Source organism: Falco biarmicus, chromosome 6 (genome assembly GCF_023638135.1).
Source record: "Falco biarmicus isolate bFalBia1 chromosome 6, bFalBia1.pri, whole genome shotgun sequence".
Taxonomy (NCBI): domain Eukaryota; kingdom Metazoa; phylum Chordata; class Aves; order Falconiformes; family Falconidae; genus Falco; species Falco biarmicus.
Window position 1 is genome coordinate 44573288 of NC_079293.1, and position 17084 is coordinate 44590371.

The 17084-nt window shown below is 41.7% G+C and overlaps 1 protein-coding gene across 6 annotated transcripts in view; it reads left to right on the forward strand.

The window, feature by feature from the left end:
- Positions 1–17084, forward strand: part of LOC130151160 (SAM and SH3 domain-containing protein 1-like) — a 569478-nt gene that overhangs the window by 459377 nt on the left and 93017 nt on the right. For all 6 annotated transcript variants that reach the window (XM_056342993.1, XM_056342991.1, XM_056342992.1 and 3 more), the window contains one exon: positions 8179–8307. In XM_056342993.1, the coding sequence (XP_056198968.1) occupies positions 8179–8307 (129 nt within the window). The remainder of the gene's footprint in view (positions 1–8178; positions 8308–17084) is intronic.

Sequence of the window (17084 nt, forward strand, 5' to 3'; positions counted from 1 at the left end):
CTATTTCCACTCAATTTGAGAAAAAGTCTCAGAAAATACTGCAAAAAGAGGATGCAGCAAGAGTGAAGGAAATCTCGTGAGAGGTGATATCAGGTGCAGCTGTGAATGGCTTAAGGAGGAGTTAACTTACTCTGCTTTGCAATCTGGCAATGTGATAACCTGTGCCTGACTGCTGACCAGCGTGGTGGATTGTGGTGCCCTGGCAGGTATCAAAGCAGAGTTCTCAGTTACATTTTGATCACCTTGGGGAAAGGAGGATAGAAGATAATATACTGTTATTAGGGAAGCTGGACATTAAGTGTGCTTTGAACTAACTAACTTTTCCTGAATAACATTTGCATGTAATGTTGTCTGTCAAGATAATGAACATGTGAAAGAGCTGGTTCTACTTGTGATAAACACCTACTTTTTAAGTATGATGGAATGTCCATTTGCATAGATACAACTTTTTTGTTAGCATGCTTATACATATATGCACACATACATATTTTCAGTTTTACATAGAGGACTTCCTTGGTTGCATGCCAGAGAGAAAAATCCCAGTAGTGTGCTTTCAAATTGATTTTAATTTACAAAGAGGAAAACGTACATCAGAATGCTTTTCCTGAGATGGTTTGTTATACTTTCTTGACAAAGACTTCAGGGCTTTGCAGTGAAAAGTGAGGGCAAAAAGATTATGGTGCTGATGGTGAAGGGAACACTAATTGCAGAATTTTGAAAAGGGGGTTAGTTTTGATGTAAAGGTAGGGCAAGGTTTCATGTATGTTAGGAAAAGCTTACATAGCTTTGTAGTTTAATGTAAAGTTTCTGGGTCTAGAGTGACTGTGGTCTGAACTCAGTGGGCTGTATCAGTTATTTCAAATAACTGCTGCAGAAGCTGTTATATCAAACGGTACCATTGTGCATTCTGCTTATTGTACAGAATCTAGAACTGTTTTAACCACGCTGCAGAGAGCTTGACACAGTTTTATTAGATCTATTTTTGTAACTCTGTCTACAAAGCCGCATAGCTTAAAGACTCAATCCTCAGATGCCATAAAAATTAATGGAAAGTCTTCTATTGAATCGGTCTGATCTGTATGTTCTCTTTGTTCTCACAGTGTCCAGCTAGAGGGAGGTCAAGGGAACCATGACAACCCTTCAGCATCCTCTAAAATAGCTGTTCCTAATATAAAAATGTCATGACTTCTACACAGAGTATTTTATGCCTTCCCCTGAATATCAAGGCAAGTGCTGGACTGCCTGGCCTTGTGCTTCTGTCTCATTCACATTTCTGACCCCGCTGACTGTCAAGACAGACTTTGAACCTGTCACTTCATGGATAGTGGAAATGTCAGTTCTGCTGAATGGAAGATTGTTCTTTCCAAGCCCTAGGAAGAGAAGGGAGGGTTTCTCTAGCAGCTTCTTGGGTTCATTCTTAATGGCAACCATTTGGAGCTAAGCCAGAAGGCAAAACATCAGCCTTATCGGCAGAAATACATTGCTAGCAAAGGACAGGTGAGAGGGTCAGAAATGTGTAACGGATCCAATTATCATGAAACTCTGCAGGTTTTCCTACAGATGCCTGTCCTCATCGTGTGAGTCTGTATTACTCTAGCAAACTGAGATGCAAGCCCTAGCTAGAGAGGTGCATGCAGGTTTAACTCTGTTTTGAAAAAGTTTTGGAATCTGATTTAAGTCTGCCTCCTTAGAAAGAACTGTGGACGAACACGAAATACAGTGCCTATCTTAGATTAATTGCCTGTCGCCTGAATTCATATATTAGTATATTTTGCAGCGCAGGGAGGTACACTGCCAGTCCAAGGTTGCCTAGGGTGCAAGTTTCTTGAGGTTTTACGAGCCTGCATTAGGACTTGCATCTTAGTCAAAGTTGTCCCATGAAAATTTGAGCATCCCTTGCTTTCTAGGTAAGCTAGTTCTGGTTAACTTCAGACATCTTGTAGGATGTTTAAACAGCGTGTTTATTAGGCACAAACATCTTTCCCTTCAGCAGATGTTCCCATTTCGCCACTTTTTTGGTCCCTCCTCTCTCTTATTCCTCTCCCCTCCCCAAACAAGTCTGTTTGCTCTGGCCCAGGTTCTGGCTTTCATTTATGTACTTCTTACAGCTATCCAAACCAAAGGTATTATTGAAATGCAGGGTTGTGTTCCACAGATTTTTGGTAGGCGTCCCTGTTAAGATCCAGCTGCCAGAAATAAGCTGCTAATGTTTACAGTGACTCTCCACACAGTAGTCCTGTGTTTCAGGCATGGAAATGTATTTTTCTCATCTTGGGCTGCAAAGGTCAAAACCATGTCTTTGCCAGGGCATGACTGCGAAGTGTTGTGGAAGAGTATCTTCTCTTTGGCTATGCCCTTTCCACATATATTTATACTTTAATAGGAAAAAATCAGATTATTTTTTTTCCTCCTGGTTTATGCACGTGCCATGGCCATAGCTGGGGTGGTTTTGAGTTATGAACTTGTATAGTTCTGTTGTGTGCTGTAATCTGCATTGCCATGTGCAGATGGAGGTCCATCTGTCTTGCTGACCAAACAGGCTTGTAGCATGCACATCTTTTGTACATTCTTGAGATTCATGCAGTTACATAAATTCCACCCAGTGGCTTGGAGAGGGAACACGCGTATCTGATAATCAAGACCTCTTTTCTGACGTTCCTAACATCTGCTGGAATAGGAGGAGGATATGCTGGCATGTGCAGCTTTGTAATACATTTTTTTGGAAACTGAGATAGAAAATTACAAACTCAAATACTTGTATTTCTGGTAGATTTTTCTAAAACTTTTATTCTGCATGGAAATTTTTGCTGAAAGTATGTATGCTGTGCCAGCGCCTAGTATTGAGGTTTGTATGCGGGTTCATGAGATGTGTATGTTATGTAGCAAAGTCCATTATTCCTCCTTAGGTAATAGTGTTTTTATTTTATTACTATTAGTAAACTATGAATGTATTTTCACTTAATTTTATTGCCAGCAGAGCTGTCTGACAAAACAACTTTTTCCTTTACACTTTAAGATGATACAAAGGATTCTGCCAATGCGTTAAACTAACTGATGTGCAGTGACCGATAAATCCTAACCTTATAATAAGTGTCAAATCGTTCCAACTTTTCTTTGTAGTCACTCCATTAACAGGAATCCCAATGGATTCCTTTGGTTTTCACATGCATATCAGAACTAATTCTCTGGGAATTCCAGGGCAATTAATCATTTGCCCTGTGTTTTATGATGCCAAAAAATGTTGCATGCATACATTATAAGATGGAAATTTAGGAACATACTTGACAACTGAAAATAGAAATCTGAGATAACTTCTGTATTCATTACAATATTTCATTAAATCTTCATTTTATGTTTAACCCTTTAAAACTAGTGGGTTCTTTATTTTCCTGGCTATCAGACTATTTTATGGAAAATCTCAGGCAGTAGTGAAATCTTTGGAGAAACATGTTGTAACTTTTAATGAATAAATTAAAGCATTTCAGGAATGGTATTTCTGCTCAGTATTTGTGTTGCTTACAAATTTTTTCCAGCACAGAAGATCTGTGGGATTATATAGCTGGAACATTGCAGTTTGTGTGGCAATAAACACAACTGGTGCAAAGCAGTCTTCATGGTAGGGCTTTGCTTGACTTACATTTGTAACAAAATGAGAAAGAGGTTTATTATGAGTTTATTATTTCATTTTAAAAATATTGCTGACCTAAAGTAGTTAAGAGCACTGAATTACAGATATATCAATAAGAATAAATTTGAAAGCTATGTCTTTTTTTTTTTTTTTTTGTACTCACATAAGCTGTTTCAAATATGGGACACGGTGGCACATAACCAAAGGCTTATTATAAATTGCATTGGCTTATTATTTTTGGTATCAAATAACTGTATGGTTTTCCCTACCTGTTAAATTAAAATGGCAGTTCACGTTTGTTTGGAACCTGTTGTACTAGTATTGGAATCAAACCCACGGTGCAAACCCGTGGTGTAGGGCTATTAATAAAGAATATGATGAATGAACAAACTGATGGGTCTAGACTGTTATTTCTATTACCTTAAAAATCCCATAGGTTTTGGTTTGCATCTGAAAGCAAGAAGGTAAAAGAAACTTACGAAAACTGACGTTGGCTCTTACTCTTTATGTATCAGAGTGAAATATTTTCAAAGTATTATTAGTTATGAATGCTTCTATTGTTCTATTTAATAATGCTAGGGATTTTAAAAAAAACATTTTGAACAATTCCTTTGACTGTCTTTTAAGGCAATGAATGACTTCTCAAGTTGGAGCTGGTGTTTTGCATATGAATATTTTAAAAATAACTTGAAAACAAAGTAGAAATACAAAGCACGCTGGTGGTGATTTTCTGTGAGACAGTTTAGAACTGTTTGGAGAAGCTGGAGGGGTCAATTTAATGAACAGACAAAATGCCATAATTCAAAAGTCATCTTCTAGTTAGTTGTACTTGTGGTTTGATGAGGTCTAAAGTAGGTCGACTCGGCCATTATAAGTGCAGTAGAAGATGAAGCATCTCCGCCTTTTTTTTTTTCTTTTTGTTTTGCCATGTTCTTAATGTACTTGAAGAATAAAGGAGGAGTATGGAGAGAACTAAGTAGGGATAAAATTTGAGGTAATAAAAGATATATAGTCCTTTGTTAAGTTAGGTTGTCATTTCCTTACATGTAACATGAGTGGATGCTGTGGGGTGTGAAGTGCTTGCTGTCTTTAGCTTGGGTTGGTTTGTGTATATTTCTATAAAAGCAATGCTTTCTGGATACCCGCATACATAAACTCGTAAAAGAATCCCTTTGCCACAGAGAGAAATGATTCAACTGGCATCTTCCATGACAACTTACTGGCAAGCTGAGATGTAAATGCAAATGTTTGTATTTTTGTTGTCATTTGTCAAAGCTAGAGGCTTCAAACCCCCAAAGCTGCCCACACCTGGTTAGAAGGTTGCGTACTGCTTTTGTGGAGTGGCTAACTCGTAAAGCTAGCCACCCTCGGCCTGTAACCCAGCAAAAGTGTACGGCAGGGTTGCAATGAGTATCTATTTCAGTTTTCAGTTCTCATCTCAAGTATCTTGTCGTTTCTCTGTTCCTCCATCTTTTTTTTTTTTGGACATTTAAGCTTACTTTCGTGCAGGACTAGTCTTCCCCGGAGGGCTGGTATGAGGTGTATTTGGAGCATGGCCCCTAACGTGAATCCCAAGCGCCGACATCGGTCGCTCCGCAGGCAGGCAGGCAGGCTGGTGCCTGCAGCTCGGCCTGGCTGGCCACGGCAGCGATGGCGGACTGGGTCGCTTGTGAACAGGCCTTTCTCTGCAGCCACGTGCTCGCCGGTGGTGGGGCCACCCGTGGTCTGTGGGCTGTAATTGGGGTGCTGCAACTGAGCCGATTTTGCTCAAGGGGCAGTCAACAGCCTTCAGCCTTGTAGAGACCACCTTTTGAAAAAGCAGAGTGAACTGCATGCCAACTTAAGTGGAAAATGGGTGCATGTTCGGCTTTGTTTGGTCCATTGTGCAGTGCCATCGCTATCCTGAGAGCAGTCTGTGACCGTGGACCTGAGGAGGTGTCTGTGTGTGGAGGAGTGCTGGAGCGTGCTGCGATCCCCACCTCAGCTCCACCTGGCTCTCAGCTAAGCTGAAGTTCATATGATGTGTTTGGATTTGGAGTATATCACTCGGTTTCAGTCGTGACTTTACCTTCACAAGTTATGCCCATTTCCAAGCAGGTTTAATGTATGAAATATAATGGTTTCTGATATTGAGAGAGGAAATGGACTGATGAAGTAAATATGCAGATTTCATATTGTTCTAATAAAATGATTGCCGCCCTTATCATTATTGTTTCCAGCTTCTGTATTCTTAACTGGCAAAGCTTATCAAGGCATAAACAGACTCCAGCTGGGGAAGATACGCCAAAGTGGAAATTTTTGTAACCCTTTGAGAGGGATGTTTGTTATGACGGAGAGGCCGGGATTCAGATGTCATGTCAGCTCTTTGGAAATCATACAGGTTTTCTTATTGTCTGCAAAAGCAAGCAAGGGAAGGTTAGGTTTTGGGGTGTTCTTTTCTGTTTGGTGTTCTTTTTTCTTCCCAGCACTGCAGCACTAGTTATCCCTACTGAGTGCACAAACCTTGTGAAAGCAGCTTGTTGTGTGCATGGGATGAGCAAGCATGCCCCCAGACACCAGAGGAGTATCCAGTTGCACGGGCAGATGTGTGGACCTTGTGGCACAGTGTCAAAGTTTCTTCCCCAGCTTGTTGGGAAGTGATGGATGGCAAGGAGGTGGCTGGAGGAATGTGTATGCTTGCTGCCTGCTGAGCTGGTAGTGCTGCTGCTCCAGTAGAAAGGCAGGGTAGCACTGTTGTGCTCTCAAAGATGCCGCTGTTTTGTCCTCGTAAACTATACACTTGCTTAGCAGTGTGGAAAGTCATTTGTCCAAAGCTCTGGAAAGTCTGAGCTTCAGAGAAGTGTATTTGCACTAAGGAACCTGGCCTTCTAACATTTGAAACATCTCCCGTTTGAGATCTTTGACAGGTTGAGAGATAGGAAATACAGTAAAAAATACGTAGGTATGTATAAAGGAGTGTGTGTTTATAGATATATATTTAGTGTAGTGGATTTGCTTCTGCTGCTCCAACAAGTGACACGTAAGCCATTTTCCACCCATAGCATATACAGTAGTTTTAAGAAACTGCGAACTGTTCTGAAGTTTGGGAACATGAGCTCTACAATACTTCCTGGGGAATTTGAGGTACCTGTTGTACACGTAGAATTGCACTTTTAAAAAGTAGACGGTGTGTTTCACAGAGTCTGAGGTTTAATAGGCTTTCATTTTGATTTAAACTGGGATATTTTTCAAATTCTCTGGAAGTGATACTTCATAGAACAGATCTGCTTCTTCAGCATAGTGAAGAACCTGAGAGCCAGGACCAAATACTTATTTCCAAATGGCAACAGCTTCAGTAAGGTGTGGTTTTTAATTAAAAGATTTCCTTCTAGCTCATATGCTAAAACTTCACATTGCAATTTATGTATATTCTTAGCATAATTATTGTAAAATGATTTCTCAATTGCTTAGTTTTTTCTTGATATTCAAGATAAGATTTTATTTCTGTTATGTCTGTTAACAGCAACAAGGAAATAACACTCTGCAGTGTATTCTTGTTTTCTCTCAGAATATGCACAAAGTGTACATTGTTACCTTTTAAGGAATGTATACAATAACATCTATGTCCTTTCATAAATTAGACTAAGAAACAAAGTGACTCCATCCAATCTTTTGGACCTATTTTAATATAGGTCAAAAAACCCGTGTGCATCTAATACCAAAAATTTAGTAATTCACCTTGCCCACCCCCTCGCCCAGCCCCCTATGGCATACATATCTGAAGCTTGGAAGGATATCTCATGCCACTTAACATCCAGCCTGGTTTTGGTTTGAGTTCTTTTTCCTTATTTATCTATAATTTAAAAAGTATAAATTTTGACTGTAATTAACAGATGATTACAATTACATTCCTGGCTGTAGATAGCTATTTTATTAACAGGATAGCAATCCTGCCTAGCAAAGCAGACATTTGGGACTGAGCAAGCCATGTTTCTGCCTCCAGTATGTCTTGCAAGACCAACTGGCAGAATGTCTTTGTGGGTGGCATAAACTCGCCTGTTAAAGTCATTTGGCTGGAATTGTTTGCAGTCTGGCTGATTGTGCTTATAAGCAAGAAGTTTAATGTTTTAAATTGCTGTTAGTCATTGTCAAGGAAAGCAGGGCTACTCCCAAGTAAATAAGGTTAGTGAAACGTACATAATGACTGGTTATTGGATGAGTGGGCAGCTGCTTGGGAGAACCAGATGGAATATGAATACATGTGGGTGGGAGGGAATTGAAGCAGATAGTGCTTGGGGATATATTGTTCCACTGCTGTGCGTTGCTGTCCCTACCTTCTCTCTCTGTAGGAATTAGCAGGGTCCCACCTGTTTCTGATGAGCTACTGTGGTACTGCCGTTCCCAGCTGTTCTTGGGTGTTACCCGTGCTTGGGGCTAGGGGTTGAGAGGGTGGCCCAAGAGCTGTGCATTGGATACGCTGCAGGAAAGTGGTCTCCCTCAGAGTTGTGGTGTTAGCTTTAAATTGTAATTTTAAATGCGATTAACCTCTTCTTCCTTTGTCTTCACCATAGGATGGGTCACTGGGAAATATTGATGACCTGGCACAGCAGTATGCAGACTACTATAACACCTGCTTCACGGATGTGTGTGAGAGGATGGAAGAGCTGCGCAAGCGGAGGGTTTCCCAAGACCTTGATATGGTATGTAGACAAATTATGACTTTATTAACAAATAACTGCCATTCGTGCCCCAGATGAAGAATCAGTATTTCAGCTTTAAGAGTTCTACCCAGGGAAATAACTATATGTGATTGTGTTCATGCACACAAACATTTCAGCCAACTCAATTAAACACTTGGAAATTGGCAGGGTTAATTTTTTTTCTAGGTATTTGTTATGATTCATTAAGCCTTGGAGTCTGCATTTCTTAGTTCTTTAATTAGAGTACTTTTTGCTTGTCCACATTTGCTTGCAAACCTCAACTCTTGGAGGCAAGATAGTATCTGATGAAAGCATTGTTTTCTTGCTCCGAGGTGCTCCCAGCATGAGCACAATGGAACTGTGTGCTGGTTTTCAGTTGCACTGTACAAACTGTTAAAGTATGCTTCTTAGAAGTTGAAGGTGCAAATACAGGTTCCAGGCCCCTGCATGTAGGTAATCTTCAGTTTCAGAACCTTTTTCCATTATTACACATTACAGAACCTGTAGCAGGAGACGTTGAGTCCTTCAGGCTGGAAGGGACCTCAGGAGGTCTCTAATCCAACCTTTGGCTCAAAGCAGTGTCAACACTGAATTCAAACCAGCTTGCTCTGGGCTTTATCTGATCAGATTTGAAGACCTCCAAGGATGGAGGCTTTGCAGCCTCTCTGAGCAACCTGTCGTACTGCTTCACTGTCTTCTTAGTGAACCTTTTTCCTGATACTGTATGTGATACCCCCCATGGCAATTTATACTTGTCTGTCATTCTCATGCCATGCACCACTGTGAAGAACCAAGCTTCATCTTTATCATAACCTTGCCATAGGTACCAGCAGGCTGCCAGTAGCTCTTCTTGAAGTCTTTTCTCCAAGCTGAATCTCCCATCTCTTCTTGCAGAACCAAGGGCTCAAGTCTTTGAGCCCCTTGGTGGCCCTCCCCTGGCCTTACACAAGTTTATCAATGCCTACCTAGCACACAGGTCTGCAGGGCCAGAGGTGGTGGTGCAAGAATGGCCTGACAGGGACCAGGGAAAGGGGAAGAATTGTTTTCTTCATTCTCCTGGCTACGCTGCTTTTGACAGGGTGTGGGGTGCTGCTGGCTGTCATTGCTGCCTGGGCATGCTGCTGGCTTGTGCTAAACCTACCGTCCCCCAGGCCTTTTCTTCAAAGCAGGCTGGCCCAGGTGGTCAGTCCCCAGCCTCTGCCTCATACACGGGCTTGCTCCTCCTCAGGAGCAGGACTTTGCATTCATCTGGGTTGAATTTCATGAAGTTCTGCCAGGCCACTCTAAACGGCATCCCTGCCCTCAAGTATATCGTCCATTACCTCGATGAGGGTGCCCTTTATTTCCTGCTCAGGTATCTAACAGGATAGGTCCCTGCACTGCTCTGCTTGTAACTGGTCTCCAAGTATGGTACATAAAACACTACTCTTAAATGCCAGCTAGCCAGCTTTTCACCCATACAGTTGCATAGGATTCCCTGGGGAGTCCCACTTTAGCTGAGACTAATCTGCATGCAAGTCATCACCATACCTCATTTTTGTCGGATTTAAGAAGGAACCTCTTAGGAGGCCTGTGACAAAAACATCATGAGTTTTCACTTGTTGGGCAGTTTCCTTACTGTCCTGTAACATTAGTAAGTGTTTGTCACTACTTAAGGTATGTATTCTGATTGCTGTGATTTTTTCGTTGTAAACTTCTTTGTTAGTTTTCATAACATTTCATAAAGATAATCAGTGACAGAGGAAAAAATCTTCTAGGTCTGCTTTGTTAGGTCTTCAGTGTTAAGTTTGTGTTTCCCAGCAGTGTTGTATCTTCTTACATACAGACTTCAAGTCTTGTCTCACAGAAAGCAGATTACTGAAGGAATTATTTTTTTTTTTTGTCACTTACAGTTTTGCTGTGGTGGTAACTTTTGTATAATACATACAGGAACTCAAAACCAAAGTGTGGCTAATGCCTCTATTGTGCCTCAGCACAGCACTGTGGCAGAGCCAGCGTGGGATCAGATCACAGTTCTGCAGTTCCTCTGCAAGATCAAATCCTTTAAGACAAATTTCAGAGCTGAAGTTGTGTAATTGTGTCTTCTACCTTTGCTTCCCCAGATCCTAGTGCTGATTAGCAACAGGGAGTGGTCTCCATCCTTTCTCTAGCAGCTGTGCTTGATGATGTGGATTACTTAAGGCTACTTACTTTCTTGGGATTCCAATATAGCAACTGAGAGGCTTCCAGAATTTGTACAGACTACAAACTTCAGTTACACAATGAGTGGCTGCAGGATCAAGACAGAGTCATCTCCTTTGCCCCGCTGATGTTTGCTAGTTCCTTTATTTTTAAAATGAAAAAAAAAAAAAAAGTCAAATATATTTTGCAGAGACGTTGCTGCCAAGAAGTTCAAAGTGTTAAACAAAAGATTTTTTTGCAGGAAATCCCTCTGTAGAGAGACCCTTGAGGCTTCTGTGCAGAGAAGCTGATGGCACAGAATCGTGGTTCTCATGAAAACCTTCACACTCGGCGTGCCTCATGTTGGCAGCAATGAAACCCCCTTTCCTGGTGCTCTTGGAAGGCAGCTCCTGTGCTGGGTAATGAAGTGTGCCTTGTGATGGGAGAGGACTCCCTTCCATTAGGACAGATGGGCCTAATTTGGCTGCCTTCACTTCTGAAGCTGCAGAAGCTGGGCTGGGGAAAGCCATGTGAGCTTAATTAACTCACATCAAAGGTGCAGAGCTTCACGCTGGTTTAAATAGATGGGAGCTAACCCAAGACAGACCAGCGAGTGATTCACTAGCTCATTCTGCTTGAGAGAAAGTCAGAGAAAGTGGCTGTGTGAAAAGACATCCTGGAGATTGCTCTTCAGTGGTTCTCATACTGAGTTTGCTTGCTCTAATAGTCCAGTGATAACTTCTTCAACTTTCAGGTCAGAGAGAAAATATTACAATTGAAAATTAAATTAGTACTCAATTTTTGCTACATCCGTCGCCACTATAATACGGTTTCTGGACATCAGATAGCCATTCTTCTCATAATGTATGAGACTATAGGTATTAGCTCAGTTTCACAACAGCATCCAAACAGTGCTGACTGCAGCTGAGACTTGCTCTCATCAGTAAGTAGGCAGGTTTGACCTGGGTACATGGGGAGTGAGGAATGGCCATGTTGACTAGAATGCATTTTTCAATGTGATATAGTGTGCCTGTTTGTAATCTGCTGTAGAAACAGGAGTTGGTTTAAACAGCAGAGCTGCCAAAGTGACTGCAAAAGTATTAATGTGAAAGAACAGAAGAGTGACTCTGTTGTGATGTTTTTCCTCTCTTTAAAGCTTGAGGAAAGGTAGTACATTGGCAGAGGTTTTGGAGTAGTAAATGAGGAGTAATGCTGGGGGAAATGCCAGCTTCATAGCATATCCTAGATGTGCTATGATGGCAAAATACGTGCACCAGATAACAAATATATGCAGCCTCCAAATTACTATGCATTGATATTATTGGGCTGTTAGTCTAGCCTGGCTTTATTCTGTTATATATGGTCCGCTATCCAGGGGTTAGGAGGGACAGTGCTGTCTATATACCCTCTCTTCCCATCACTGGGGTTGTGCCAGAGCTGGAGGTGGGAAGTACTTATGCTCTTCCCCACCCTGATGGTCTTCTCCCTGTCTTCAGCAAAGTCCTAGAATGGAGCAGAGCTGATACGCGTGTAGTGCTAGTGCAAATTTCCAGAGCTTTGCTGGAGTGAAAGTTACTGGATTATGAGAAGGAGGTAGCATAGGATAAACTCAACTCCTGCACTGAGATCAGGTGTAAATGAGGAATAAGGGGATGGGGAGAGATTCTCTGTTGACAGCTATTTCAAAGCTACAGATCCCATGTGCAGAAAAAAATTCATAAAGCAGAAAGTATTGGCATACATCTTCAGATTTTATAGTCATGAAAGATTAGGCAATCGGCAGCTGTAATGTAGCTGGGAGACTGCAGTTTGATTTTTTTTGGCTGGCAGTTCTGATGTCTTCCTCTGAAATGCAGTATGAGTGATAAATAGCACATCATAGAAATGTGGAAGGCTAAAATTAGGTTTGGAGCTGCTTTTACTGAATGCTCAAAGAGAAAGAACAGGTCACCCCAGGGGTCGAAGTATCCTCTAAAAGCTGCGCAGAGAGGCTGCATCAGGATGAACAGTGTAATAACAAAGAAGTGCCTGAGCTGGCAGAAATTTGCCAGGAACATGTACTTAGTGCCAGCTCACCCAGATTGCCCTTTGTAGCATGTCCACTGGAAGACAGAAATATGAACTGTTTATTGCTGCTTCTGTACACTTTGAAATGATTTGAAGTTGTTTGGGAGCAAGTGTTGATATCTTGATTGTATATTGTACTTTCTAATCAACTCTCCAACCTTTCCTATCAGACCATGGTCGTTTCAGTCTAGATATCCTGCTCTGGAGTTGAATTTTTAAAAAACCACAGTAAAATTGTTTGGGAGAGCAGCATATCTTGTAACAAAACAGTAGCTGCAGATGGAGCCGAACACAGAGTATTTTTCCAAGTGGTAGTGCTATTAAGGATTGTTAGTTGTCCCTAACCACGATAACCGCTTTTTGCATTTGGAATTTTGCCTCTGTTTTTGTAATGGAGAATATGCTTGGGTTTGGACATTAATGTTTGTGAACAGCATGGGAGTTGCCCACATTTCCTAGCATTTGGCCTATTCCTGTGCAACATGTGGTTTTTTGACTGAGGAAAAGCAGAGGCTGGAGTAGATATAGTGGATTTTCAGGCCCATAATGGGTATATCACTGGTAATATTGAGCTGGACATCTGCTAAAATGCAGTTACAGCCAGAAAAGTGACTCTGTGAGGACAGCACTTTGCTAGTGCTTGTATGATAATCCTTGTCTCTAAATTGGAGAGACGTGGGTTTGATGGGTGGACCACTCAGTGGATAAGGACTTGGCTGGATGGACACACTCAAAGATTTGCAGTCAATGGCTCAATGTCCAAGTGGTGACCAGTGATGAGTGGCGTTCCTCAGGGATCAGTATTGGGACTGGTGCTGTTTAATGTCTTTGGCGGTGACATGGACAGTGGGATTGAGCGCACCCTCAGCAAGTTTGCTGATGACACCAAGCTGTGTGGTGCAGTCAACATGTTGAAGGTAAACCATGCCATCCAGAGGGACCTTGATGGGCTTGAGAGGTGGACTTATGCTAACCTCATGAAGTTCAACAAAGCCAAGAGCAAGGTCCTGCAGCTGGGTCAGGGCAGTCCTCAGCACAAATACAGGCTGGGCAGAGAATGGATTGAGAGCAGCCCTGAGGAGAAGGACTTGGGGGTGTTGGTTGATGACAAACTCAACATGACCCAGCAGTGTGCACTTGCAGCCCACAAAGCCAATCATATCCTGGGCTGCGTCAAAAGAAGTATGGCCAGCAGGGCAAGGGAGACAGTTCTGCCCCTCTGCTCCATTGTTGTGAGACCCCACCTGCAGCACTGCATACAGCTCTGGGGCCCCCAGCATAAAAGTGATATGGACCTGGGTTGGAGTGGGTCCAGAGGAGGGCTACAACACCTATGCTGTGAAGACAGGCTGAGAGAGGTGGTGGTGTTCAGCCTGGAGAAGAGAAGGCTCCAGGGAGACCTTATATCTATGTCCCAGTACCCAAAGGGGGCCTACAAGAAAGCTGGGGAGGGACTTTTTACAAGAGCATGGAGTGATAGGGCAAGGGGCAATGGCTTTAAACTGAAAGAAGGTAGATTTAGACTAGATATTGGGGAAAAATTCTTTACTGTGAGGGTGGTGAGGCACTGGAATTTGTTGCCCAGAGAAGCTGTGGATGCCCCATCCCTGGAAGTGTTTGAGGCCAGGCTGGATGGAACTTTGAGCAACCTGGTCTAGCGGGAGGTGTCTCTGCCCATGGCAGGGGGTTGGAACTAGATGATCTTTAAGGTCCTTTCCAACCCAAACCATTCTTTGATTCTGTGATCGCTTCCTTTGTGTCTTCAGGATCATATCTGCCTCACTTACTGACAAAACCAGGTTTGCCTTGTCTGTCAGCCAGACAGGATGGCATTGGTAGAGCTGTGAAAGAGCAAACTGCATTCTGTTGTCTCCTCCATCACTGACAGCAGCCAGCTAGCTGCTGCCAAAGTCTGTGTTGTAGCTGATGATCTTGAAGTCAAAGAACAGCTTCAGTTTTTTTGATGGACTCTGTCAGCTAGGGTTGTGGGACCAAGAAGTTGCACAAATCTTTTACTTGTGAATTACATCAAGTTTAAGATGCATGCCACTGGAAAGCTGTAAGGCACACAAGTATACCTTTTTTTTCCATCCATTTAATTCATTTCAATATGAAAGGGGAAGTGTTCAGAATCTATCTATATACGTGGTGATAAAGTACAGTGCGTGTATTTGACAAACTGACTTGCCTAATCGCATGCGTTTTTACAGTACTTGCACATGTAAAGTCAGAAAATAAAAATGATTGTAAAATGAACATGAGTTTCTTGCCTTGCTGCCCAACATGTATGTAGTCCTCGTCAGTCTTGGCTGTGCATGGTTTTGAAAGATGCTCAGCAGTCAGTTGTTTGATTACAAATGGAGTTGGCCATCTAGATAATGTCATAACATGTAAATGGTATGCGTCCGGCAAGGCCTAGTGGAAGGAAAGTGGCAAGAGTAGAGTAATTAGTAATTTGAGTGATGAGTAATTAGACTTTAACCTTTTAGAGATGTATTTGGCTCATACGGTACTGGTGGTTGGCAATATCATAAGATTACTTGAGAAACCAGCCAACCTTCAGTGAATGAGACAAAACCACCCAGAACTATTGCAGTCAGTGAATGATGTGTATTTAAGAAATCACCTTGGGAGCTGGCCACCGAAGCTGGAGTTAGGATACTGAACATGTTTGTGGAGTCTGCCTGTGCCTGCTCTATAGATGGCTTTAGCCATGTCCACTATTCTTTGCATTTTCCATTAAAATCTCAGGATTCTAAAATAGAGTGCTTATTCCCTGCCATGGAATGATCAGCTCTGCTTTGCAAGTGCAATAGTGGCTGCTTTTACCTTTGTCCTGAAAGGACACCTCTATCTTGCTGGAACAGGATCCCACTGTTTTGTTTTGTCTTTGTGGCTGCAAGAGGCCCTCCAAAGTATAAACAACATCTGGGTTGGATTAAAAAGGTATCTACAGCACAAAAAAAATAGCTGGAGAACACACAGATAAGACTTCCTAAATTCTGGAGAGTTTCCAGGCCTTATCAGGCAGACACACAAAAGAAAAAGTAGCGGTAAAAGGCATGGACTTTCAAGCGTGGTTGGTTTTGGTGGGGTTTTTTTCCCCTCTAGCATAGCTTGAAATAGAGAGGGTTTTGCCTAAATATGGGGTGCATAAAGTAGATCTACACACAAAATATAAAATAGAGATTTACTATTTGTGCAGTCTCAGTCTCTCAACATTTTGGGCTTTATCTTCATAAGTAAAATTCATAGTAATATTTTCATTGTTAATGGAGCTTTTCAAAGGTAGACACAATGGAAATTCTGGAACAGACAGGCTATTTTTAGTGTCTCATATATCACACACCAAGGCAGCAAAGGCATTTAAATACAGAGCTAGCATTAAGCATGAAAATAAAGCAGGGCTTGTTTCATACACAGCAAAGTGAATACCATTCTTAGTCCACTCAGTACTAGCAGACTAAGTAAAAAATCTCTCAGCTTTCTGTAGGTTAATGATCTCCTGCAGTCTCACCACTGTTTTTGTTGGAAGCCCATTTATGAATAACCCCTTAAGCAAAATCTGTCTATTTATAGGCAGAGTTTATAGGCTGGAGACTTAGCAGACTGTGCAGTTATGGTGGCTTGGGTGACTTTATCTTCCTTTCGTGCTTTCCAAGGGTCCTTGCTTTTTGGAGCAGGATGTTCAGTTTAACACTTCTGCTCTTCTGAAACTGTATTTTTGTCGATGTTATGGGAAGAACAGGTTGTCAAAGGTAATTGTTATTTCTTCTGAATCGGGAATACTGTTACGAATAAAATAATGTTTATGTTATAAATGGGAAAGATAGCTCACTTCTGGTAGTCTGACTCGTAATCGTGGAGGGGAGAATTTCTCCTTAGCTTATAAATGTTTTTCTAGCTATTCTTAATCTTTTAGCATTATGAAGTGATTTTCTTGTCCCTTTACATTCAGAAGGACTTTTACTTTGAACCTAAGATCAGTTCTTACTGTGCTGTTCTTTTATCCTAGAAGCAGCGCAGTGCCTATCTGCTGGAACTGACAGAGTAGATTTGTATTAACTCTGTGATTTAATCTCATAGGAGCCTGAGGACTTTGGGGGGAAGGGGGAACTGGTTGACTAACTTCATCTCCCTTTGTGTATTTTTTTCCTTTCTCCCCTCTGAATTTAAAAATGACAGCAAAATGGAAATGTACAGCATCATGCTATCTAGACCACTAGGTAAATTTCCTTGCAAAAGATATGATTGTTGAAAAAGAAAGCAAATGAAATTGTCATTTAAGGAGGTGCATTTCTGAGGGGAAAAAAACCCCAACAATAACAACAAAAAAACCAAACAAAAACCAACCAACAAACAAAAAACACCCCCAAAACGCCTGAATTCTGTGATGAACAGCTTCTATGGTGTACAGCCCAGCTTGCCATTCACATATTGTTAGAAAAATTCCAAAATACCCAGCTGAGCGGCATTGCTTTGGGAAGGACAGCAGCGTGTATTGGCTGAGTCAGAAGAATGTCAGACTTTTTTAACATGGCAGCAGCTAA